Source organism: Coturnix japonica, chromosome 3 (genome assembly GCF_054131305.1).
Source record: "Coturnix japonica strain WE chromosome 3, WE-NBRP24, whole genome shotgun sequence".
Classification (NCBI taxonomy): Eukaryota; Metazoa; Chordata; class Aves; order Galliformes; family Phasianidae; genus Coturnix; species Coturnix japonica.
In genome coordinates this window covers 54,191,508-54,217,833 of record NC_140665.1, presented here as the reverse complement: position 1 = coordinate 54,217,833, position 26,326 = coordinate 54,191,508, and the positions used below count along the sequence as shown (strand labels likewise).

General features: G+C 38.9%; 1 protein-coding gene across 2 annotated transcripts; it reads left to right on the top strand.

Annotated features, from left to right (window-relative positions):
- Positions 1 to 1,603: 1,603 nt before the first annotated feature.
- LOC107311766 (uncharacterized) lies at positions 1,604 to 23,121 on the top strand. 2 transcript variants are annotated; one of them, XM_085543627.1, is made up of 6 exons: positions 1,604 to 6,570; positions 7,244 to 7,341; positions 7,988 to 8,207; positions 9,608 to 9,722; positions 10,114 to 10,256; positions 22,989 to 23,121. In XM_085543627.1, the coding sequence occupies exons 2-5, from the start codon at positions 7,315 to 7,317 to the stop codon at positions 10,115 to 10,117; spliced, it is 366 nt and encodes a 121-aa protein (XP_085399753.1). In that variant the 5' UTR covers positions 1,604 to 6,570; positions 7,244 to 7,314; the 3' UTR covers positions 10,118 to 10,256; positions 22,989 to 23,121. The 2 variants fall into 2 exon arrangements, 1 of the variants encoding a protein (XP_085399753.1); XR_014944845.1 differs by lacking the exon at positions 9,608 to 9,722 and having other exon boundaries at positions 6,406 to 6,570; positions 7,988 to 8,211; positions 10,118 to 10,256.
- The last annotated feature ends 3,205 nt before the right edge of the window (positions 23,122 to 26,326 follow it).

Sequence of the window (26,326 nt, the reverse complement as noted above, 5' to 3'; positions counted from 1 at the left end):
GAGTTCCCCAAAATACAAGTGACTTCCCAGTGTTCTGCATTTTGATATTCCTGTGATATGCCAGCTAACATTTTTGTTACATGACTGCTGTAATGTTTGGGCTTGGGAGAGTATCACTGTGTATCAATTTCCATTAAACAGGCTTATGTAGGTGGTGGGCTGATTTCTAATTGGATCATGAATAACTTTTATTCAAACTTACCCAAGTCTCATCCATGGAATGTCTCCTTGGTTCTTGTAGGAAGTCTCAGTGGTCCCTCCCATCTTGTTTCTCACTGCCACGGTTCCCTGGTCCTAAGACACTTGCAGCGTCTGAGTGGCCTGGAAAGCCTGGAATCCACTGACTGCTAGTTGCTGAGCAACTGAAATATTGTGCCAAACTTTGGTGAAAATTGAGTAGCCATCAGAAAATTAGTAGAACAAAGAACAGAGTTGGAGGGAAATGCATTGAAGCTGCATTAGGTAAGGAGTTTAGGACATTGGCTCTTATCATCAGACAGCCTCAGTGGAAAAGAATGTCATTTTTAAAGATCTCAGTCTTGGGAAAAAACTGACAAAAACACAGCGAGTTCTTGCAAGGTAATGCTACATCAATTTGAAACAGCCCAGCCATAAAGGCAATGTTAAAGCAATTATCTCAAGGAATTGTGGTCAACTGAAAAAAAATGACCAAACAAAAAATGTTTCCAAGTAAACTTCCGGTACTTAGAAGGCAGCGTGGTAGGATAACAGTAAGGCAAACAGACAAGGAGAAGCTCAAACAAAACAGCTTCAAACATGAGGTAATTTGTTGTGTGCATAGAATTAAGACATCAACTACCATATGCATCATGCAGTTAGATTAATGTAGATTGATGTTTCCTCTTAATCATAGCTCTATTTAAAAAGAAAAAGATTCCATCAGGTTAAAATAATATTATTACTCTTTACTCTTGAAAACATTTACAAATGCATCGCACTATAAAATACATTATAGTCTAATACTTCAGAAATTCATGCTGATACAGAGAAGTTTCCACATTGTTATTTTGCAACTCATAGTTTGTTTATTTAAGGAAAAATGCACCATGAACTGATTCCTTTCTTTTCCTGTAGACACTAAGAAAATTTAATTGTTTCCTTTCCTGCCACCACTGAAAATGTTCACGCACATGCAAGTATGTGCATGTACAAACACACTCTCCAAGAGGAGGCACGTTTCCCCTGAATAGGGAGAGAAGACATTGTGCTTGCAGATGATTCATATTATCTCCACCTATTTATTTTTTAAATATGTTAATAATGATGTTTGAGTTTCACACACATTTTTACTTAAAAATCTGAAGTACCTACTTAATTTCTAAGTGTGTAATATTTAATGAGTATATTTTTATTTTAGCAAACAAATATCCATGTTAATAGCCGTTTCCCATGTTAGGAAGTTTCTCCAATAGTGGTTTTTACTGATTTCCATTCTGAAGTAATCCAGCCCTTTCAGTTTTGTTTTTTTTTTTAATCCAGGTAGGGGCTGTACCTGTTTTGTTGTAAGACCTTTGCAGCCAAGAATGGTGGCATCTCAGGGCCAAAAGAAGTGGTGAATAAAGCCTGATTTGTAGTTCAGCAGATGCAATCTTGAACTGGAAACAGGGAATGAGAAGTTTACTGCTCAAGCAGTTTCTTGGGACTTGGGTTTTTTTTTGTCAGCGACTCTAATGTAAGATGCTGAAGCAATTCATGGGACAAAACACTAGAACTGATAGTTACTTTTTTCTGGTAAGTGATCTGATCTCTCTCCTCTGTTGTCTCTGTTTATGGCTTCACAACTAATTTAGCAAACCTATCTATCTCCAAGTTAGTTATAATTTGTGAATCTTTACTGTTGATGTAAAAATGAAAAAATAAATAAATTGGGATCACTATCTTAAGGTAGATATTTAAAATGGTCAGTAAAATGAGGTGCCTGCTTGTCAGGAAGTAAAGTGAGCCTGCGATGACCATCTGCCACGTCCCCCTGGTGCATGGTTTGTTGCTACTCTGTGAACAAAAGTAGCTTGGGTCAGATCTGGGTTCATTGTTTATGTATCCCTCCTTTAGAAAAAGCAGAATTTCTTTTTACAGAAAAAGCCAGAATTAGATGGCCTTCAGTTGTTTTTACTTCGTGTGCTTCCATCTAGTGTCTAAATAGTACCCACTAATATTAAAACAATCCTCAAATTTGTTAAGAATGGAGAGAATCTCTCTCCTAAAAGCAAACAAACAAAAACCTAAACCAGACCAACAAAGCAAATAAACAAAACCCCAGTAAATCCCACAGAGAGAGAAACACATTGTGCTCTGTTGGTGAACTGTATGTGGGGGAAGGCCCTGGAAGAAGATAAAAGGCAGGGTCAGTGCTTAAAAACAGTGTGTGCATAGCTCCAAATGGCCACTTTACCCTGACCACAGCCACCTAAAAACTGTTCAGAGTTGCAGTTTTACTCTCAGCATGCAATCTGGATATACCCCAAAGCTCAAATTGCAGCCTAGGAGACTGTAAGCCTGCATGGACAGTAGGGCATGCTGAAAGTCAGTTAAATAAATCCCAGCAAATGTAAGCACTGTCAGCTGCCCTGTCTCTTAAAGCAAGAAGTACTTGCAAGTAGGAAGTTGGGCCCTTCATCCACATGCAAAGTCTAAAGTCTGGGTTGAAGTCCTTGAAATAAAATTCTTAGCAATGAAGAGTCACAGTGTGAAAGAAGATCCACCTCTCCCTTAGCACCCTTATTCAGGATGGTATGTTTTGAAAAGCAATGGGTAGGACATATTGATTGTTCTGAAATCTTAGGAATTCTAATGCAGAGCACACATCACTTCATGTCTCTTTGCTACAAGGAATTAGAACTGTGTGCCCACCTTCTGCACAAAACAGATGATAGGACTTGTAGTTCAATTGAGCTCTAGTAATATATAACATGGGGGGAAGCATACACCCATAGTAAAAAATGCAAATTTGCTTTCTCTGAATAGGAATAAAAAAGAAAGTGAAAAACAGGTCAGGTCTTAACTCTTACAGTACTTCTGTTTTGTTTTGTTTCTGACTGCAGATGTGGGACTATGTCTTTGCAGCACTATATCTCTTTATTGTCTACATTGAAATTGTGTAAGATGTTCAAGACAAAATCCAGTCCATGCTTTCAAGCTTTACAGTTTCTTAAAAGTTGAACAAAGGTGGTTGAGTTTTGCACTGGTTTGGTGCTATTGCTTGTGATAGAGGAGACATGGGGAGCAAAAATGCAGGACAATGAGAAAAGAATGGAAACTTCACAGGGATGGTTTGTCTGGATGTTGGGTGTGAAAATCATGGAGCAAACAAATTGCTCCGGGCTGGTTCTGAGACCTAGTGTTGTATGTGGAATGCTCTGATCCAAGTGGTGAGCCCTACCAAGGGAGGAGGGAGAACGGTGCTAAAGGGGGTTTGCTGCAAGGCTGCATTTCTTCCAGCTAACAGCCACTTCTAGCTGTGCTTGCCACAATGCCAGTCACAAATCTCCCAAAAATCCTGGAAGTGCCCATGGAACAGCTCTGTCCTTGTGTCTGACTTATGCAGTCTTAATGTGTTGTTTCCTGATTAGTATCTTCTGGAGTATTTCATTTGTCATTCTCTAGGTAAACAAATTATTAGGAGATGTATTACAGCAGTAATGCTTTTCATAAAGCTTGGAGCATTACTGATTTAGCTGTGGCAGAGACATTCAGTGGAATTCACTGTGAGGCTGTGCCTTTTCTTAGAGCAAGAAATCACTCAGCTGATGCTATTATAAAACATTTGATAGTTATTAAGTGGTTTTCCAGTAATTTTTCAGTGCTTAGCAGAAAACATTATCATAACTGATATACACTAATTTTCTGTTGTTTATATGTGTATGTAGTGTAACCTCCATTAAAGTGCCATTACATTTGTGGAAAAGATTCTGTAGAAATGACCTGGTGGTCTTCCAAATTTATTCTTTCAGCGACTCCAGATTAAATTTGCCTACTTTAAACAATATATTTTAAGATTGACAGTGTTGTGGATTCCACCTGGGATCAAGTTGTGTTCTTTCTGTGTCGCACTAATGATGAAGATGATTTAATTGCTTAGCTGACAAAGTTATTAATGATGAGCATGAGAGAAGAGAGTTGGGCCTTGGTGCCTTACTCCCATTTCAGGACTTGTCATAACTGTAGAATGTTAGCAGAGGGAAAATCTGTGTTGGTTAGTCAGGTGAGAAGACACATCTGGATGACAAAGACCATGTTAAGTTGGAAGGTGCCATAATGAAGTTTTTCTAATCACTGTGATATTTTAAGGTTAGTCAGTGTTTAGCATCTTAAATTACTAAAAAGCTCACTTCATTGGTGATTGCCTTCTGTTTTCTTCAGCTTTGACTCCGGAGAACTTCTGTAAGAGTAACTTGAAACCATAAAGCCCAGATATTTATTTATGTATTTTGGTGTTATTGTTGAATGTTGCTCAGGATCCATCAGAATGTGCTTCACTCATCACTGCTCTATCAGCCCTCTCCTTGTCTCCATCAGCCCAGGATTCATTTACTGTCCATTTTGTGGCTTCCCCAGAAGTAATAGGTCTGTCTGCATTCAAACGTTTTGCATACACAGCTTTGTCAGCTACGAGCACAGGAAGAGAAGAAAAATACTGCTAATTAAACTAGCAGTTCTGGTGAGTGTTCCTATACCAGGGAAAGCTCTATTGAGAGATACAACTTAAATCACTTGGATACCTGGTATAAACACTGTCAGCAAAAAAGCTTCCAGCCAATAGACACTACAGCTCCACTAGGGGAGTTTGTAGTGCAAGCTACGTCAGTGAATACTTTCTCCTACAGAGAAGGTCCTGTTCAGAGGGTGAAATTACTGTGTTGCTAAAAGCTTGGGTTCTTCTGAGCACCTGAGGCTGGTTTGCTGCTGCAAGGTGAGTGGTGGCTCTGTAAAATCACTGTGGGGATGGGGACAAAATGTGGTTATATTCTAGTTCGCTTTGTCCTGTTCGCATGGTCCACCGTAACCCATTTTGGTGACCTTTCTGCTGGTGCTGCTGTATGTTTGTTTACTGCAAAATCTGGCAATCAAATGCATGGTGGGAGAGAGGTAATAGTCTTCCCACAGAGGACACAGCAGAGCCAGATAAGGTGGCACTGGGCTTCATGCCCCCACTCTTCAGTAAGGCAGCAATGGGCGTCATCAGTGGTTTGTACAAACAGAAAAAATTCTCATCAGAAATAATTACCATCTCTCTGTCCAGGGACAATCTGGACTTTTTCATTATTGCTGTTATTATACTGTGAACTAGATGTCAATAAGTGTGGTGAGGCCACACTTGAAACAAGAATGCATGGCCTTCATTTCTAAAAATGCTGGTGATCCAAACAAAGTGGGAATACAGTGCAGAAGAATGAAAGCTCCCATTCATTGGAGCTTTTGTGGCTTTACAAGGGAAATGTGTCTTAACATGAGCTTCATTCAAGGGGAATGCACACATGGATTAATCTATTAATTATAATCAAATTAAAGGAGCATGTTATTATATGTTTTAAACAATCCCTGGCAGGGCTACTGCTATCACAATCAATGTTTTGAATTGAAAAAAGAAGTGAAACCACAGTTTTCACTCTTTATCTGCTTTTGTGTGTATGTGTTTAACTCAGCTTAGAGTTTGAATTTACTAGACTTGTCTGGTTCACTTTCCTTTATGGGCAGTGCAATGTTCTGGTTTTCATACACTATAAAAGTAGTGATGCCACAAAATTACAAGGGAAATGCTTCGGTCCCTCAGTATAGATATAATTAAATCCAACTAAACTATTTTCATTGCCTGTGATGAGGAATCTTAAATAAAATAAACAAGCCAGTCAGCTAATAACATAAAGATCATTTTTAGCACCGCATTATCAGACCATTGATGAGAATTTTCAGTTATGCATTACGTTACGTAAATTCAAACCTTTTCTTTAACAAAGCATACAGTCATTTTCGTGTGGTATAATGTCTACAGCCAACTGTACCTAACAGGACTGTAATCCTGTTGAGCCGCTGTAATGGCACGAACCACAAAAGCAGAACCTGAGTGGTTTATCAATGTCAGCAAACTCCCAGATGGAATTACAGTCTTATGCACACTGTTCAGTTGTATGCTATTCATTATAACATATGACAAAAATTATGCTTCTATTAAAAATACACAGATGAGAATATGTGTTGTTGAAGGGGGCTTGTTTAAACAGCAGAAATAATCCGCTGGTGCAAAGCAGAATCATTTTCAGTGCATGATGTGGCCTGCTGCACAGTACCTTTTTGGTCATATTTACAGGATGATGGGGATTGATTCAAACTCTGAAAGAAATATAGTACTTCAGGCTCAATAGTATGTTTCTGGTTATGATTCCTCAGCTGCAGTTTTCTTCTGCTATCAGCCTCAGGGAAATCTGGTCATCTCTGAAGAAAGTATGAGCTGGAGCACAGCGCTGGGACTCTCTGTGAAGTAAACTATGAGAATCACCAGCCAGGGAAGTCCTTTGGGATCTATCAAGACTTCCTAACAGTGTGACAACACTTGTAAGATATATTAAGGATTGTTATTTTGTAAAAATTCAAACGTTCTATTTGCTATCCATACAGTCATGTTTGTCATCTTTTAATAAAAGCCCCACTGTGGAGTCCCTGACTTGAAATTACGGCCAGAGAGTGGAGTGATGAGAGAAGCATGGAGTTTAGCTGTAGAAAGTAAAGTATTTTTTCTGAACTCAGGAACCCCGACAGTATTTCAGTGCATCTTCAGTGCTTCTCACACCAGAAGGTTCATTCATCTGTAACTGAAGTAAATGGACTTGCCAGTATTTCTGATATTTCCATGCTCAGCAGCTTCCCAAGCAAGCAGGAGGGCTGGCAGCGGCAGCAGAAGCCTCTGACTCCATGGTGTGGGGGTCAGCCATGCCCCAGGACTGTAGGAGTGATGTCAGCTTTGTGGGTGGCTATGGGAGTCCCATAATTCACTCTAGGGATGATGTGAGATGGGCTCTTCAGAGTTAGATTCCCGAGTGATAGGTGATAGCAGCTGGGCAGAGTCACCTCAATGTAGAGGATGGATTTCAGCTGCTGCCAAATGGACAGCATGGAAACAAGGTTCATTTGCAAGACGAAGAAGTTTTTATAGGCAATACCTAGGAAATTAACTTCAGCTGGGTTGAAGTACTGTCATTTGGTGAATCTTGGGTTTTCTTTGTTTCAGTAAAGTCGATATTGGAGATTTAATTCCAGTGACTCCTGAGAGCTTGTCTTTCAGGCATTTTCCTCATGTAAATGCCCAGATTGAAAGCTTTGTTTCAGGTAAGGAAAATTAGAATGTGAATGAGAATGTATATATTTTGTATTTTTATTTGTATTTGCATTCTGTAGTTCCATGGTGTATCAGTAGAAATACCATTCAGGCAAGCACAAATACCACGATAACGTGTAACATTCGCAATATCTCACATCCCACTTTTAAAATCAAGTGTCCTACTTGGTACTGAAGTAGTGACTTCGCGTGACTTTGTTACAAGCTTGGTCATTTTCATGAGGGGCTGAAAAGCGTGAATAAAATCAGATATGACACAGCCCCCTGCCCTGCTCCCTTCTGCCGTTCTGCTCTTGTATGCCTGCAGTGGTGTGCATAGCTCTTAAAAGAGCTAGAAGTAGCAGGTGAGAGGGTTAAATAAGCTTCTTAAACAATTTCCATCCTGCCACTGCCCTGTGTTAAAATCCCTGAATTACTCACCAGCAGAACTGTTTATTTCATTATTAAAATGAGGCTGCGGGGGCTCTCCCTTCTCCCTCCCACGCATGGTGTTCGCGGATGGAGAACTACTCCCACATGATTACAAGGTTTGCTATTAAGTGTGAACTTCATATTTAATTGTAATTGCTAGCAAAATATAATTTAACAGCAAAGTATGCTGAATTTGTAACAAAGTACCCCTTTTATTTTGAGCAGGAATATGGATGCTGCCCAAATGTATCCGCATGGTTCCAATTAAGGGGAGGAATGTTTAATGTAAAACTCAACTTGATGAAAATAACTGAAGTTTCTGACAAACCAATAAATTGGAGTCTAGAAAGCTCTGCGTACACAGTACAGTCAGGGAGGGGCAACACCCGCTGGGTCATCAATTTTGGTGAAGACTTCCTGTTCGTTTATACTAAAATAATACTAGGTAGGTAATTCAATTTCTTCCCAGCTGTAAACATAGACTGGAATGCTGTATGCAGATCTGGCTGAGGGTGGAGGGAGGCCATCACTCACTCCTTACTGCAATTTCCAGTCTGCAATTGTGAGAAACAGAACCTTGGGTTCCTTTTATTTTCTTCCTTCCTTCCTTCCATTCTTTTTTTTTGTTTTGTTTTTTCCTTTAAATATTATTTTTATTCATTCATTTTACTCTTTAGGCACTAGCACATCAACAGTTGTTGTTCCTACTCAGAAGACTGAGATGTTTGCTGGTGGAGATGTGCTCATGCAGACAGCTTTCTGTAGGACTTCACGAGGATGCAGGTTAGGCTGCATCCAGCCAGGTCTGCTCCTCCTGGCCTGTTGCCTACTGACAGGTCCAACCTTGAGGTTGTGTTTAAGCTCAAGGTAATGCAGAAATGAAACTGTAATCTTAGATACAGCAATATGAAAATGGATGGGCACCACTGACTTCAGTGTGCTTATTTATTTGGTATGTGGGGGGCACATTCTCCTAAAGGGAGCTGCTGCACATGGTGTATGAAATAATTGGCCAGCTCATCTTCCTCCAGAAGCAGAGAAGGCTGCTAGCAGAGGTGAGGCCCCAGGGAGTTTAAACAAAGGTGATAGATTATTAAGTGTTTACCTTTTCACTGCTGCTGTTACCAGCCTGCAGTGCTCTACTCGAGCCTCATTTTCTTCTTGCAAAATTTGCCTAACACTGTGAAAGATTAATTTGTGCTTTAAATGTTGTAGGCTGTTATTCCCCCCCCTCCCCCCCAGCTCTAGGCCAATATCATAAGATCAGACTTTGAAACAGAACTTTGTAAGACTCCATGCTTGCTAGAGAGATTTAGTTCTCAGTGCTGTGACCAGAGCAAATTGTTCACTTGAGAAGAACACTGTGGACTTTTATGTCGTGTTTCAGGAAATACAATCTGTACAAGCTTGAGGACATTGTTGAGTAGCTGACCTTGGAGATCAGCTCTAGGTTTTTGCCAGCTACCTCATTCTCCTTCCATTTTCTGTCTGCCCTCTTAGTGTAATTCCATTACAGTCAGCATTAAATGTATCTTTTTGAGAGTTTTGTTGTTTTTTTTTTGTAACTTTACAAATTCTAAATGCTTTCTCTCAGTTAATTTTGAAATATGGTGACAGAAATATGGGCTGAATAATCAGCAGCGACTTAGAGGATCTAATACGTATTTATAACTATCAGGGTATATTGTTCTATTTTCCCAGAAGCTTAATAATGAATGACCATAAACCTGTAGTGCTTACATTAATCTCCATAGGATATTACAGTTTGCACTTCAGTCCTGAAGCATTTTTTCAATGACACCACCAGTTGGCTTGTGCCTTTTTCATTTCTTCTCTCCTATACAGGTCATTCCATAAACCAGATGGTATTTCTTATTGCACGGGGACAGCAGAGAGAAGATAATGCAGAAAGAAAACAGACTGTGTTTGTACTTTCTATTGTTGAAATACTATCAACAAGGTCTGTGTATATAAACTATTTCTACACTTTGGAAGACACTTTCTGTTGATATTCCAGAACTTTAAATTGATATTTAATGGATAGTTTGAAAGTTTTTTGTGTTATCTTTATCTTGTGAGAATAAACTTTACATGGTGCTTGATAAGCTCATCTAGGCTCCCTTTTCCTATGAATTATTAGACCTGATGACCTTAAAAAGTCCCCTCCAGCCTGGGCTGTTCTGTGATTCATTGAGTCTAAATTTTGCAATTGAGCAAAATGTAGCCTGATAACCAGAAGTTTAAAAAAAAAAACCAAAAAACAAAAAAACAGCATTTGGGCTGATTGCACAAATCAGCAGAGATTCTAAAGGAGAATGATTATGTCTGGGACTTGTATTTATTTCCTACAGGTAGGGCCTGCTTGGCTACAGGAAGTGCAGTGGGAAGTGCAAGGACAGAAGGTCCTGTGACATTGAACCGTACAAAGCCAACATAAAAAATCATCAACAATATCCTTTCCTCCAGTGATGAGCTGGAAATAAGTTTCTGCACTGTGAGTATTTACTTGCTTTAGAGGAGCTTCCTAGCAGCTACAGCTGCATCACTTCCCTGGCTGCCAGCCCAGCTAATACCATGGTAATGCAGTCATGCAGTTTGTTCTGCAGCTAAGTTCCTATTTGAACATCTTTACTTCCTGAAATTGAAGATTAAACATCTCTCTTGTGCTTTTCTAAAGGCTTTACATAAATCATTTGTGTCAGTACACACAAGAGCAAATCCCACTCTGCTGTTGGCGTGGCTGCTCCCCAGTACAGCTCTGCTTCTAAAGATATGTGTGGCATTTGTGGACCTGGCACTGCTACAATCAGGCTGAGGACTGATGTTAGCTGAAGTGAATCTAGTACTTAAAATGTCAGTAGATTTTGTGCTCTTAAAAGTGATGGACTAATACTCTTTGGCTTGCAACTATAGTAATATAAGTTTCTCCAAGTGTTTTTGCCAAGCTTGCTCAATCTTGGCCTATATTCTTTCTTCTGTAGGGGCTTTAGTCTGAACTAGACCAAGTACTGAGGAATATCCAGTTGGGAATAATCTTGCACTAGGATGATGGTGACCAAAATGACCTAATAGATCTTCCTCACCTTTACTTTCTATCTTTCCTTTTTCTCTTATTCTCTCCCACTAGCAGGGAGAAATATATTATGGCCTGTGGACTAAGAAGATAAAGACAGACCTGTGGTCTTGGTTTTTCAATGGTGAAAAGCCAGAACAGCTCAAAGATAGAACCACAGAGGAAGGTTTAACACTGATATTTATGTGGTCCTCTAGGTACAGATGTTCTGCTGGTTATTTCTGTCACTGACCAGCAGGCATCATTTTGTTCTCATCAGGATTTCCAAATGTTTGTAGTATTGGAGCAGAAGAAACTGTATCTTTCTAGAGATTATTTTTATGGAATGTATTATGAAAAGAGGTCCTTAGGAAATAGCAAGTCACCAGAATGCTTATTAAAATGACCTCAGGGTCAGATTCTGCCACTGTTAATCACAATAGTTGTTCCTTACTTTGTGAGCTTTCCCATTGGATTCAGTGGGATTACTCAAGGAATTTGGATACTACCTGGTGGGACCAAAGTGGGAGCAGGACTAGCCTTAATAATTGTAGCAGCTGTAACACAACATGCCTTTGTTTTTACCTTTCCTTTTAGCTAGTTAAAAATAAGTTGCATGACATTTGTTTTCTTTTGAGGATTCCCTCTTCAAAAAGGTGAAACTTTATCTAACAAATATATTCTGTCATTTCTGTCATCAATACTTTAATATATTTATTATCATAGTGTAAAGTCATCTTTGCTGAGCATCTCTCTTTTTTGTTTTAAAAAAACTGTGTAATAGGAAAAATAAAATAGTTTTACTCTGAACTCTCCTTGAAATCCTTCAGGCTTCACAAATGTATTTTCCAGGGTTTGTTTGTATTTCTGTTGGTGTTTTTTTTGAGCCACTTCTACTAAGTAGCCTAATTTAGAATTGGGCAGTGCTTCCTACTCTTTCTGACATTGTAAATAGTGGACTTGACTCAATATTCCAGCAGCTGAATGAAACAGAATGGGAATGCTACACAACTCTAAATATAATCGGGAAACTTACCTACGAAGAATCATTTACTTCCTCAAATTGAAGTGATGAGAACTTTTTTACACAGTTTTATGCGCTGAAAGATGCAGGAATTGTTATTCTTTTCTTCTTGCAGAAAAAGAAAACAAATTTGGCTGATGTTTCTCTTTAACAAATAGGTTCTTTTCAGGCAGTCGCACCAACCACTTCATAGAGTGTTTGTGAGAACATTCTTAGCTTTGAGCATTACTTCAGGTTGTTGAACTTGAGCTCAAGGAACTGAGCAATGCAGTAAGATATTTTACTAAAAAAAAGCTTCTGTTTTTCAAAATAATACAGGGTTATGCTCTTTATTTATTTATTTATTTATTTATTTATTTATTTTAAGCCAGTAAATTTAAAATTGCTCAGTGTATTACAGTGTAACTATATGACAAATCTAGTAATGTGGACTGCATTGTAGAAGTATCAGAAGACTTAGGCTCTGTGCTAGCCCTGTTCTAAAGGATGAAAATAACCCTGTCTAGTCTAACTGTGAAATAATTCACATCAGTCATTGAAAGTAAACCTTTTGAAAAGACTTCAATAATGATTTGGCCGTAATCAGGAGGGTACTATGCAAACTTAAACCAGAAGAATCAAATCTCATTATGTAAATAAGAAAATACATGTTTTTGTGCTGTTATCCCATGTCTTGCTGATGTGATTGTAGTTGCTGAGATGGGGAAACAACCATGATTGCAGAAAATTAAAAAAACAACAATTATTTAAAGTAAATTTAAGTTTGAACAATGTCACATGAAAAAACAGGATTGTTTTGCTTTCTTCCTTGAGCCAAACCATGCCTTAAATGTGTATGGAAGTGTGAGTTATTCTTGCAAGTTTTGTAGATAGAAGTGTGAAAAATCTGCTGTTATGTTCAACTAAGCAAGAATAATTATTTCTTATTTGTTATTTCTCTCTGTGTAAAATGTTTTCCTCAAATAGAAGGAGAGCCGAGGAAATAATTTCTTGTTATGTTTGAACACAGATTAGTCAATATGATCCATTAACAGGCCACTTTTATGCTGAAAATACTGCTGAACTATTTGGACAATATTTCTACAGAATTACAGAATTCAGAGGAGCATAGAATTTGTGTTACATTATACTTACCTAAAAGGAAAATGGAGATAACTAGATTTATAATTACTGGAGGGGGAAAATTCTGTATCATCCATTCTGCTTTTGATAGTGCAAAGTTATTTTTACTGTTAGCAGTAAATTACCAGTGTAGTACTTTAACAGCTCAAAAGCTGAAGGCTACATTTCTCTCCTGAAGAGTTCTTTTGTGTACCAGCATCTCAGCTTATGAGGTGTACTTCTTTTCATTACTGGTAACTCTATGGTTCCTCTTGGTTACCCTATAGTGTTTTTTATCTTATAGTATTATGTATTTTTATGTAAAATTTTTCACTCTAAGAGATATTTCAGATCTTTAAAATACTTATAAGTTACTTTTACTCTTGAAATGGCAAGTAGCCAAGTTATGCTCTGTACATTTCATAGAAACATGGAATCATAGAATATCTTGAATTGGAAGAGACTCGCAAGGATCATTGAGTTCAACCCCTGGTTCCACACAAGACCACCCAAAATTTTAAACTTTATATCTGAGGGGATTGTCCTAAAATGCTCCTTGAACTCCAGCAGTTTGGGACAGTGATCCCGGGGTACCTGTTCCATGCCCACTGCCCTCTGGTGAACAACCTCTTCCTAACCCCCAACCTGACCCTCCCCTGACACAGCTCCATGCTGTTCCCTATTGTCCCATTGCTGTCACCAGGGAGCAGAGTTCAGCACTGCCCTCTCTGCTCCCCTCCAGAGGAGATGCAAGCCACCATGAGGCCTCCCCTCAGCCTCCTCTGCTCTGGGCTGAGCAAACCAAGGGACCTAAGCCAGCTGTTCCTCATGCCCCTTGTTCTTTAGGTCCTTCAACATCTGTATAGCACTCTCATCTGCATGTGGTGCTGTCAGTGCTACACCTGCTGAATCTTTAACCTGGCAAAAAGAGATTCTGCAAGCAGGACTTTCATAACTTAAAATATGAAGTAGATACTTACTGGCTAATATTGTCACAAATGATAACTTCCCAGTCTTTTGGTGGTGATTGTGAAGTATGATTGCAGGTCTGGATGCCAAGACTGCTTAGTGCTGTCCCAGCATTAAACCAATGTGGGTAGAACAGAGAAATGCTGGTCAGCCATCAGTGCCTAGAAACAATGCTTAGGAAAGGCCACTCTTTGGTCAAGTGTGACTCTGATTGCTGCTATGTCTGAGGGTGTGATCCTTCTCTCAGATTGTCTGTGCTGGACATCTGAATAAGAGACTTAAGGAAGATTAAAAGAAACCAACAGCAAATAACTTTTCTTGGCATGTAGAGTTAAGCCTTGAGACATTTCCCAGGACAGAGAAATCTTTTGGCTTCCTTATGCATAAGAGTATTTAGTCTCCTTTTCCTCAGACAGACAATCCCTGAGTTTCTCATTTCACAGTTTGTGTTGGCTGGAAGCAAGAGGAGTTTATTATATTTAAATTTATTTATGTTATACTTGTGACTATTATATTTCTTAATATTTAAAACGTCATAAACATTTCAAGTGCTGAGAGCTGAATCGCTGCAAATCACAATAAATTCCAGTGTCTAAAAAGTAACAAAGGTGGCATGTCCCCTCAGCCAGAAAGGCACTGTATCAGAGGAGTCTGAAAAGGCTAAGATCAGTGGAATCTCCTACAGGGGACTGGAGGAAACACATGAGTGGAGAGCAGGGCTTGAGTGCATAGGCATCCCACTTGAACTACAAGTTGATTTGTGGGCTCTAGGATGACACAAGAACATGCTACTCCCACCTTGCTGTCTGCAACCCACTTTTGCTCCTAAATGTTTGTATTTGCACATAGTCATTTAAAATGTCTCCATTTACAGAAGGAATGCAAATCTGTCTAGGGGTTCCTTCGTAGATGTTCTGAGTTACAAGTGACCTGGAAAGTATTAGACTCTTCTGGATCTATAGATGATTTATGATTAGAATGATTTATTTCAGCACTTTTAATATATGCTCTAACCCCTACCATCACATTCTACATAATACTTGGTATTGATCTCATGTTGACCTTTATTGCCATCCTGGTCAGGTGAACCTGTTTTGTTCTATCAATTTTCTATCAATTTCTATCTATTTCTATCAATCTATCAATTTTCCACACTTTGTAGTGTGTATTGCTTGCTGTATCTTTTTCTTGGTCTTGTTATTTATTACTCTATTTCTACTTTCTTTTCCTGCCTCTGCCACTGTTTGTGAATCATAATTTGGTTCGGAGACAATTCATTTTTAGCTCATTAACTTGACTTTATTCACTAGAATGCAACTCAAAATGGAGGCTAACCACAGCACTGCTTGTAGAAAATCTTTAAAATAAACCTGCACTATCACCAAAAATTTTCCCCAGATAGGGAAGGGAGAAAACATTTTCACTTTGAAATTCTGGGGATTTCAGAACAATTCAGGTAGACAGTAATTTTCATTTAACCTTGCCTGCTTAGATAGCATCTAACTGATCTCACCAAGATTTGGATGGTATCTCAAAGGGTATGTCTGAAGTCTTGCTTGCACACCATAAATCTATCCTTGACATCTGTTTTTCTTCTTGAATTTCTTTTACCCATGACTAGAAATATGAAAGCAAGCATGATGTTATGCTCAACTGGCATCTCAGATGCAGTTATCCCGCCCTTGGCTTTTACTCACCTGATGTTTGATATCAACATAATTATGTCTTTTTTTTTCTTTTTTTTCTTTCTTTTTTTTTTTTTTTCCCAGGATATAATCAGTCATCGAATATTAGAAAATACAGCACTGTGGTAATTATAACTGTGATATATTAGAAACAAAAAAGATTATGTAAACATTTGTCTGTATAGTAACTTGTTGCTTAAACATAATTTCAGGAAAGCATTTCTATAGTAAAGTGACCTTGCAGCTTAACATATGTCTGCACCATGCTAAGGAAGAGACATTTCAGATAGAGAGAAAGTTAGGCAAGTGCATAGGTGTTTTTTGAAATGGAGACTTCAAGCACAATTGTGAGAAGGGGATGTTGTAAGAAATCAGGGTGAGGACAGTATATGCTGTACCCTGTGATGTGTCTCTGGAGAAGTATAGTTCCACTATGTTCCTACACAGTCCTATAGATTCCACTCTGACAGCACCATAGTGAAAAACTCAGTTAGCAAAAAGGAGGAAAAATAAAGCAAAAGTTTTTCTTACCACTCAACCAGGACCCGTTTGGCAGAATGTAGTACAGCAGTTCAGATACTTGGGAAGTCAAGCTAGAGGTGCCATATGCAATACCATATTTTCCAGCAAATGTTTCCATATTTTTAAATTTGGATTGTCATTGAGATGATTTTGATTAGTTATTAATCAAACTTATTTACAAAATTCAATGTCCGTAGTTAATTTATGAGTAGCTTTTGGCACACTTCTAACAGCTGTAATGGCTGTACAGTGTATATGGTGTATTTCTATTTCCTGACTGGATGAGGGGAATGAGATTTCCACTGCAAATATTTTTTGTAGGACTTCAGAATTTGCTTTTCCCAAGTATTTAAAAATATTTTGAATACTGTTTCCATGAGCATTCTTGTTTTTGTGAACACAAAGTCAACACAGTTGAAATGAAGAGTTTAAAATTTTAAAGGAAAAATAAAGCATTTCTTTTTTAGTTCAAGCATCCCGCTTGACCTGAAAGTCACTTTAATCCTAGTTCTAAGGTTTCATAGAGAAGTACACAGCCACAGGCACGTTCATGCATTACTTGTGTTCATGGAAGCATTAATTGAATTTCCAAAGTCCTATCTCAGCACTTGCTCTGTGCAGTAGGAAGGATTCTTTGAAAGTGTCTCTTGCTGTTCATCCCAGATCCTTGTGGCAAATGGTTTTATATAGGAGCAGGAGGGGATTTCAGGTTGATAATCAGCTGTAGGAATGACTCTGTAGTGTGACAGGCTTTGAACTGAACAAAAAGAAATAAAATAGTTTTGGGTCTAAACTGGTGTTCAAAAGCATTTTTGCTTTGGGTTCCTGAAAGAGGAAATACTTTCCCTATACTGTAAGTGATACTACCAGCAAGAGATAGCCCTAGAGCTTTTTTGATTATTATTATTATTATTATTTTAAATAATTGGCTGACATTCAAACAGTCAACCTTTGGCACAGAACTCTCACAAAAAATGCCACCCTAAAGCTTTTGTTAGAGGTGGCTTTTCTAAAATGCCCGTGATGCAGATATTTAAACCTCACTAAATGCAGACTGCACCTACATTTGCTTCTGTGACAGGATAGGATGGTTTTCCTCCCCATAGGTCAAGTTAGATCTCTGTCATGCTCCTGTCAGTCACTGTGCACAGAGACATGAAGGAAGCCTAGCACTGCAGCATTTAGCTGTTAGTTAGAACTAAACCAGCATTTCTACTTGGTATTTGCTAGAAGTGGTCAAGATGAGCTTTCCACTCACTTTATTTGGGTCTTGGCGTCTGTCCGACCATAACCCCTGCACGGGACTGAAATGATCTAAAGCTCAGGCTCAGCTTGGCTAGGTTTCTAGGGGTTTTACAATTGAATTTTTCTTTTGTTTGTGCAACATTTCCAAGAAATACTTTACCATACATATATATGTTTCAGCATAGCTGTCTGTCAATTTTCATGGCAAAAAGAAATGTATTTGGAAACTGGAGAATAGTAATAGTGGAGTTGTTTTTAAAGGAATCACCCTACACCATTCTGGGCCAAAAGCTTTTATTAAAGTTTTATGAAAATCCTCCCTGTTTTTTACATTCCAATGGAGTCTATTAGCTTTGCAAGTTTTGATGATCTAGCAGGTATAAGCACTTCTCACATTAAACGCAGTGTTGACAAAGGAAATTCACTAGCAAAGGTTTCATTAACTGGGGATTATCCTGAAACCTTTTCCCAGAATTGCCAATAAATGGAGCCCTAATCCAAAATTTGGCCTTAAATTCAAGTGCAACTAATATAATTTTGTGTTTGGTTTAAAATTACCTGTGGTTATTTTCTCGTTTTTGCAATATACAGCATTATGTAATCTGGACGCTCAAAGAGCATTGTTCCTATGATGAAAAAGCAAACTTAAATCCTGTGTATGAAAGAAACTGCAGCTTAACTTGAATTTTGAAGGAGTCCTGTGAATAGAGAGCTCTGTTCTACAAAGACAGAATTAACTACTTCCTTCAATTTAGCAATGGGCATGCTGGGCAGGCAGGGCCTGGTCCTGAGGTGAGGGGTCCTGAAGTGACACATTGACAATGTGCTACCACTGCTTGGACATGAGAATGTGCCCTCCCAGTGCTGACCAGAGCTTATCTTAGGAAAAGGTGAAGGTGGGCTGGAGTCAGGAGGGTACCCACAATGCTGGGGATTTGAAATCCTTTGGAGCATGCAGTAGCTTTGGGCCAGGGGAAATCCGGCGCCATTGTGAGCAATAGGAGCTTTGCCACTGACATAAGTAGTCTGAGGATCTTGCCAAACTTGGTACAAAATAATGTAATACCCTCCTTCTAATCTCCCTTGTGACACTGAAGATATCTAACAGAATCTCCTGGTTTACTCTCCTCAAGCATGCAGAGGGGCCACAGCAGCTCCTTGAACGAAGAAAGTCCTGTCTAGAAAAAAAGGAATTTGAACTTTATGCACTGTGTGCGTGTGAAGCAATCATGTGAGGTTTTTCTGTTTGTACAGTGCTCTGGCCTTTTTTCATTCTGTATCTAAGGAAAAAAATGTGACATCAGGTTAGGGGGTTTATGGTCAGGGAGGCATTTGGGCTCCGGCCATGGTACTATGATCCCCATTGACAGAGGAGGAGATCCCTGGCCTGGAAAAGCAACAAGAGTCACATCCAAATCTCCTAAACTCAGTAGGAATCTCTCCAAGGATCGAATAGGTTCAGGGTTTATAACATAGCCTGTTAAGATTAAGTTTTTGAAACTACCTAAGGGAACTGAGTATAGCTTTCTATTAAAATTAATGGGAATTGGATATTTAAATTCCTTAGACATCTTTGAAAGTCTTACCTCTAAGTGGCATATAAAGATCTAATGTAACTTCCATTACACCTAATTTACAGTTTATAGGTAAGATGATGTAAACTCTGGGTTTGTTTCAGAATTAAGTTCCTTTATTTATAGCCCCCAAAGCTAAGCCACTGTTTAGTGTTCTATGAAAACTAACCAAATATTTTGTAGTAGCAAGCACTGTGGATACAGTTAGTGCTTAGACTTGCATTTTATCTGAGTCAAGAAGACTGCAGTATCTCATGAAGAGAACTTGGGTGGACTCATAAATCTGAAGTCTCTGGTTATCTTTTTAAAAAGGGATTTGGAACTCATATCACCCTATGCTTTCTTAATGGTTTTGCATAAACAATGAAGTACTTCAGGAAAATCACAAATGGCTCTTCTGTCAACAGACGGCTTCATTTTCTCTCCCAGATTAGGGTGGTCTGAAGCTATCAGCAGCTGATCTGACAAAGTAAATCTGAAACAAATTGCTGTTGCTATAATCTTTCCTTGGCATGAGGTGCTGCACAGGAGAGAAAGCAAATATTGTTGCATAACTAAATTGGTTGGCTTGTGGTTCATTAGATTGAATTAAAGAGTGTTTGGTTTGCTGCAATTCATATCTATCTATCTATCTATCTATCTATCTATCTATCTATCTATCTATCTATCTATCTGTCTATCTATCTACCTACCTGAAATCACTTGGGATGTATTACTTTGCTCTCAGAATAGTGTAAGAGAAGCCATCTCCCTACACGTCTTGATTTTAAGGTTAGACCTATGGCTGTAAAATGAAGTTCTGAGTTTTACCTTCTGGATGTTTTTGAGTTTGAGTAGACATTTTCAATTATTTATATTTTTCCTGAGACTACTATTTTATTTGAGATTAAAATTCTAATGGAAAAAACTGTTAGTCATGGCAGCAGCTTACAGTAGCATGGTGAAGGCAATTCTTGGCTGCTTGTAGATCTGGAAGATCCGTAAAGTCAGTGACCAGCACATTGTTGCTCACTTCCAGCAGCCTCTGCTTCCCCTTGCATGGATGGAGCCACTCAGTTTGATAAAGCAAGAAGCAGCCCAAAGGCTTCACCTGTGATTTGTGGTTCAGTCCCTGTGTATATTGCCATTTCAGGGACTGGAGATTGAAGTTTCATTGACTCCATCCTGGGACACCTCCAAATACCAGTAGGCATCATTTTTCTGAACAGTTCTTAAGGAAAGTGGAGATGATATGGGGAAGAATGTCATTTCTTGCAGTTTGAACAAAGATTGCTTTGTTCTTAATTTAAGCTGCTGTAGGAAGTGCCACCAAAGTAGGTGGCACCCTGAGCCTGCACCATGCTCTGACTTGAGGCAACAGAGGGAATAATGATGGAGGTTTCACAGGCCCACACCACAGAGGGTGGCGCACTGAGGATGCCCCTCTCCTTGCCTCAGAACCTACCCTCTTCTCTTGCCCCTTCAATTATCATGTGCATGATTGTCTGCAGGACTAACAAACTGGCGGAACTGGTCTGGAATTTTTTTTCTCTATTGGCAGTAAAAGGCCACAAGTGGAAGAGAGGGCTCCTCTGCTACATCTTAGTGAAATATCAAAAGGAGCTGGGCAAATTGAAATGATTTTTCTTTCCTAGCAGAATGAAAGAGCTGAAAGATTTTAAAGCCTAATTGCATCAAAGGAAGGAAATTAATATTTCCTTAAAGGAATTCAGGTTGCTGAAAAATTCAGGCCCAGCTCAGACACAAGTATGTTTTATATTAAACCCTGAACAACCAGCTAGTATAATATTTCCTGAAGTTTCATCCATCATGCTACTGGTTTCTGCAGGGAAGGAAACATAACCTTCCCTTGTTATGTCTCAGGGAAAGTAAATAATATTGTTAAGAAGCTTGTCATATCACAAGTGCCTAATTTGGGAGGCCTGGGGGGCTGCTAAGTTTGCAGTCTTCATTAAACAAGCTGCTATGCCCTGAGGTAGCAAATGTTGAGGGATATCTGCAAATTATATAGGTGCAGGCTGACTTGCATCCCTGTACCACCAAACAGTAAAATGGTGTCCCCAGAGAAGCCAAGAAAGTAGCATGAAGACGCATGGGCAAATCTACAAAGCTAATAGAAATGTAGTTGAAACAGTTCCCAGTATTCTCTCCTGCCTGGGGGAAAAGCAGGAGGGTTTGGTAGAAGCCCTGCATGTTGTGAAGACAGGCAGAGACCTGGGGGTGTTGGTGCATGATGAGGGCAGCATCACCATTTGGTGTCTGGTTCCACCAGAAAACAGCATGGTGGAACGTGATCTTTCTGAAGAGCTTTGAAGGCTTGGACCCCTCTGCTGTGCTGGGGACATGTGCTAGTCTCTGGTCCTGGCTCCTGCGAGCAGAAGTTAATGACAGTGAAATGGAGGAGATTCTCCTCCATTCCAGCCCTCAGCCAACACAGGAATGAACTTAAAGATATATTTCCTTCCACCTTGGCAAATTCTCCGAATGCCACACTCCAACAACATTCTGAAGAGCATTTCTTGTCCTCACTCCTAAGCTGTTGTGTTTTTAATGTAATAATTAGGAAGCGTAATGATAGTAAGTAGCGGAACTGAGTAGCAGATCACATTGTTATAGGAGTCCAAGTCTGTCCTCTCCCAAGTGTATGTTCTGACTGCTGGTCTCAATGGCAGGGCTTTGCTGATCCCTTCTTCAGTAGACAGCTGAAGCCAGTCTATGAAAATTCAAAAGGGTGGACAAGGACCATCACTCTGGGTGCTGTAGAGACCAGGAGAAGCAAAGCTGGAACAACTTTTTCATATAGTAGGTATATAGCATTTTTAAGCAGAAATTCAGAGCAATGAAGCAGTAGCTGTATCAGATTCTCTGTGCTGTGCAGGGGCTGATCTACTGTCCTCTGAGATGGTCAGGTCCTGCAGAGTAGTCTTGGCTGTCGCACCAGTGTCATTGACACTGGTGCCAAGCTGATCAACACTGCTGAGGAAAAACTGTTTGAGATGTGTGCAGAAAAAGTTATCCAGATACCTGAGGAATCTTACTATGGTGGGAGACATAGCCACATCAAGGTCTTAATGATAAAGCAAATTTTCACTACAGTGGCAGAAAATGCCCTTTCTTGTCCTTCCCACTAAAAATGGTTTTTAAATCTTAAGAGCATGCTTTTTTAAAAAATATATTTTCTGATTAAAAGTCTTAGAGAGGAAAAAACAATCTGAAAACAACAAACAGTGTTATTTATTTTGAAATTAAATTTTATATTAAGGAAAGAAAGGAAAACTTCTATCCGGGTATTTGACATATTTGTGTGACCAAAAATTGGAAGTCATGGGGAAAATTAGAATTAAGAGCTTGTATAAACACCTCCTTAAAAACAGAGTGGAAAATAAATGATTAATCCTACTAAATTGATTTTCACGTCCTAATTTATAACTTCTATAATTTAGTAGCAACTGTGTTTATTGCTAATGAACCACCAAAATGTCAGGGTTGTATGGAAGAACTGCCACAAATCATGACTTCTAGGATAAGCTTAGAAAAGTCTTCATTCAGTTAAATTCACATCAGAATTAGGGATGTAGAGAGGCTCAATGAGACATTAGTGAGGTCCTTAATAGAGATACTGTGAAGGACGTCTACTCAAGATCTAGTTGGACATACAAGCCAAACAAGAGATGGACAGAGGCACTAAATAAACAACATACTGTCAGGTTGTTTCTTTGTCCAATTATGGTTTCTCATTAGTGCCTTCCTGACCTGTGATCAAGGGAGGATAATGACCTGAAGAGTTTCTCTGTAATTTTTTTGGAATAATCTTTTAAAAACAGATGACTTGGAAAATTTTGCTATTATCATGTCCATAAGTATCCATAAAGTTGTATCCATACTTATGTCTATATCAGTTAATATACCTGGTAACTTTAACTGTCATTTCCTGTTGTTTATGTGAGTTTTATATCAGGGCAATTCTTTTGTTAATTTAACTTGGGCAACATAAAACTTCTTGGCAATATCTTCATAATGTTCTTGCTCTAAGGGATTTCTTTTTTTTTTCCAGAAAGACCTTCCATCTTCCTCCCTTATACCACTGAGGGGTGAACAAGAATGATCGTTCTTGAATTTTCTCTCTATTCTTCGCTGCTTCATGTAACCAGTGGATTTCTGGAAAATAAATTATCTTGTGAAATAAATAATCAAGTGAGTATTGGCTTGAGCCACACGGAGTCTTCACACCCCATAGGTGCACTTTGATGTTCAGACACTGACTGATGCTACATTCAGGAATTGTGGGAAGGGATAAAGTCTAGGATCTTGCCACTACATTGTTGCCTAGTACAGGCCTGAGCAGATGTTTAATTTTGGATGTCCAGGTGGTTGTCATCTAGCTCTGCTACTTCTTTGTTTATCAACTACCTTTATAGCATTTTATAGGCAACCAGTATGCAGTATAATTCATCCTGGAAGCCTACCTGTCAAGATCCCACAGAAATAATCATAGAGTCATAGGCTGCCAGAGTTGAGTATGTCTTTACATGCTAACAGCATCAAGGCTTCTACAGAACTTAGACTTCTGTGTTTAAGCATCTGTCTGTGTGTGGGCTAGGTGTCTGAGTCCTGTTCTAGTCAACAGACAGCTTGTCAGTATAGTCTGTGAAGCCTAAACACATCAAGTTGACAAGTCACTGAATTCACCTGTCCATGCATGGGTACCTGATACCATATAAGTTGCCCCAGGATGTTCTGCCTGACCTCCTGCCAGTTTAGAAAATCAAGAGCCTTCTGTGGGGCACGTGTCATTTTTGCCTGCCCTATGGCAGTGTTTTAGATACTCTACAGTATATCAAATAGCACAGGACACCTAACTGCAAGCAAGCATTCTAAGCACCTAGTTTTAATTGAGGTTAAATGCCTTTAGACACAGTTGGAAATCTCACTTAGCTACAATGCAAGTTTACATACTTGTATGTCCATGTATGAAGATATGTGTCTTCATGCTAAGCTGAATCTCACTCTATAAATCACAGGTTGGTTGAAGAAAATGATATGAATATATGCTAAATCAGAGAACTAGACCATCCTAGCCACCACTCACATAAAGGCTTCAAAAGAGTGTGTAGGTGTAGCCAAAATTTCCAGTAGGTTATTTGTTATGTTCAAGATTTAAACTGCCCAGATTTAGTTTCAGAGCTGGATGATATTTTGTCCATAGAGAGAAAACACAGAAATGTGACTATTAGCTAGACTAACTATTGCTTTACATTAATTTTATTTTATTAAAACTCAAAAGAATTGCATTTGCAGCTGAAAAACGTGAGTTGAAACTGGATTATTCTAATTAACACTTATTTCAGAGAAATGCCACCCACCAGTTTTTCTGAACATGATGAAAAATCAATTTATCAATGCTTACATTAAGTATATTACCAAGTCCTTAGCAACTTCACTTCATGTAATTATCTAACTTTGGTTGAGTATTGAATGTGTTGGAAAACTCAGATGTGGTTCAACCATCTGGCACCATATCATACATTTTAAAGATGTATTTAAGACTTTCTGCATCTGGAATAACACCTCTGTGCTCTGATCTTTGTTTCAGTTCAATCACATTATTTTCTTATGAGGCCAGAGTTACCATCACTAATTAGGTCTTGCATTTTGTTTTACTAGATTATCTGGTTTTTAACTATAAGTGATCCTTGACCAGACAACAATATTTGAATACTTGGATTAAGTTGTTATCTGAGTAAATCCATGCCAATTTTCAGACAAAACTGAGTAAGTTTTCCACTTTCCCAAAAATTTAAAAACAGTGGTTTTTGATTTTCCCAAATTCCATGAACACCAGTTTGAAAGGTTGCTTGTAAAATGTTCACCATCACCTGTTAATGCTGAATTCTCATCCCTTCCTGGATTCCTTTCTGGATTCCAGCCTGCAGCAGAGGGTACAAGAGTTTCTTCCAGGAGATCTCTCAATTAAACAGACAATAGCAATTAGCAATTTTTCATGTCTCAGCTTCACAATTTTGAACCCACTACTGCTGTTCTTTGTACTGTGCCTAGTGCTGTCTGAGTGCATAAGCTATGCTCAAGAGCATCTACTCAGCTGCAGGGATAATGCGGAGTTGAGGTCACATCCTGCATTGATTCAAACAGTGATGATGCTTATGCAAGAGCTAAACTTTCTATATGGTCCATAGAAAAGGGCATTTGTACCTGGCTGGGAGCTTAAACACAGGACCACCAGGAACTCTGTGATCCATAATGAGCTGTATATGCTGAGTTTAGAGGCTGCCAGTCCTGAAGGGCCGCTGCAACTGCTTGAGTCATGCCCATGGATTTTGGAGGGATTAAACTTTTCAGCCCGGCTTGTACACCACAGGAAGAAATCTGAATTTCACTTTTTGCCTTTTGCGCAGAATCTCCTTTATGAGATTACAGAATGTGTGCACAGCAGAGAAACACTAGTAATTCCACTGACAGATGTTTTCCAGTCACAGTGTAACTGACCAACGTCACCAGCCATAGCTCAAGTACCACATCACCAAAACAATATACTTCAAACATGTGTTTGAGTGTGTTTTAGACTTAAATTGTGACTGACTTTTGAGGTACTATCTCCATTTTGTTGATACTGAAAGAAGTAGGGGAAGTAGCAGGTCTGTGAATACCACAAATTCTGTTCTGAGATAAAAATGCTACTTTGGCAGTATTCAAGCTATTTTTTCCTTCATTGGATGTATTATATTGGTTTTATTTTGCCTCAAACAGCAGAATTTATTATGCTACAGTTTTATAGAGGCCAAATTCACTTTTCTGTACAAAGTAGAGTAACTCCTAGTAAATAATGCTTTTGATATTATTAAAATAACTATCCTCTTAGATAAAAATTTTCAATCAAATTTGTGACAATCCTTAAAAATAAATTACTTTTTAATTTATATTTGGTTTAGCATTAGAATATACCCCAGGAAGAAAAAGAAAGAGAAAAAGAAAAAGAAAAGGAAAAAGGAAAAAAGGAAAGGAAAGGAAAGGAAAGGAAAGGAAAGGAAAGGAAAGGAAAGGAAAGGAAAGGAAAGGAAAGGAAAGGAAAGGAAAGGAAAGGAAAGGAAAGGAAAGGAAAGGAAAGGAAAGGAAAGGAAAGGAAAGGAGAGGAGAGGAGAGGAGAGGAGAGGAGAGGAGAGGAGAGGAGAGGAGAGGAGAGGAGAGGAGAGGAGAGGAGAGGAGAGGAGAGGAGAGGAGAGGAGAGGAGAGGAGAGGAGAGGAGAGGAGAGGAGAGGAGAGGAGAGGAGAGGAGAGGAGAGGAGAGGAGAGGAGAGGAGAGGAGAGGAGAGGAGAGGAGAGGAGAGGAGAGGAGAGAAAAGAAAAGAAAAGAAAAGAAAAGAAAAGAAAAGAAAA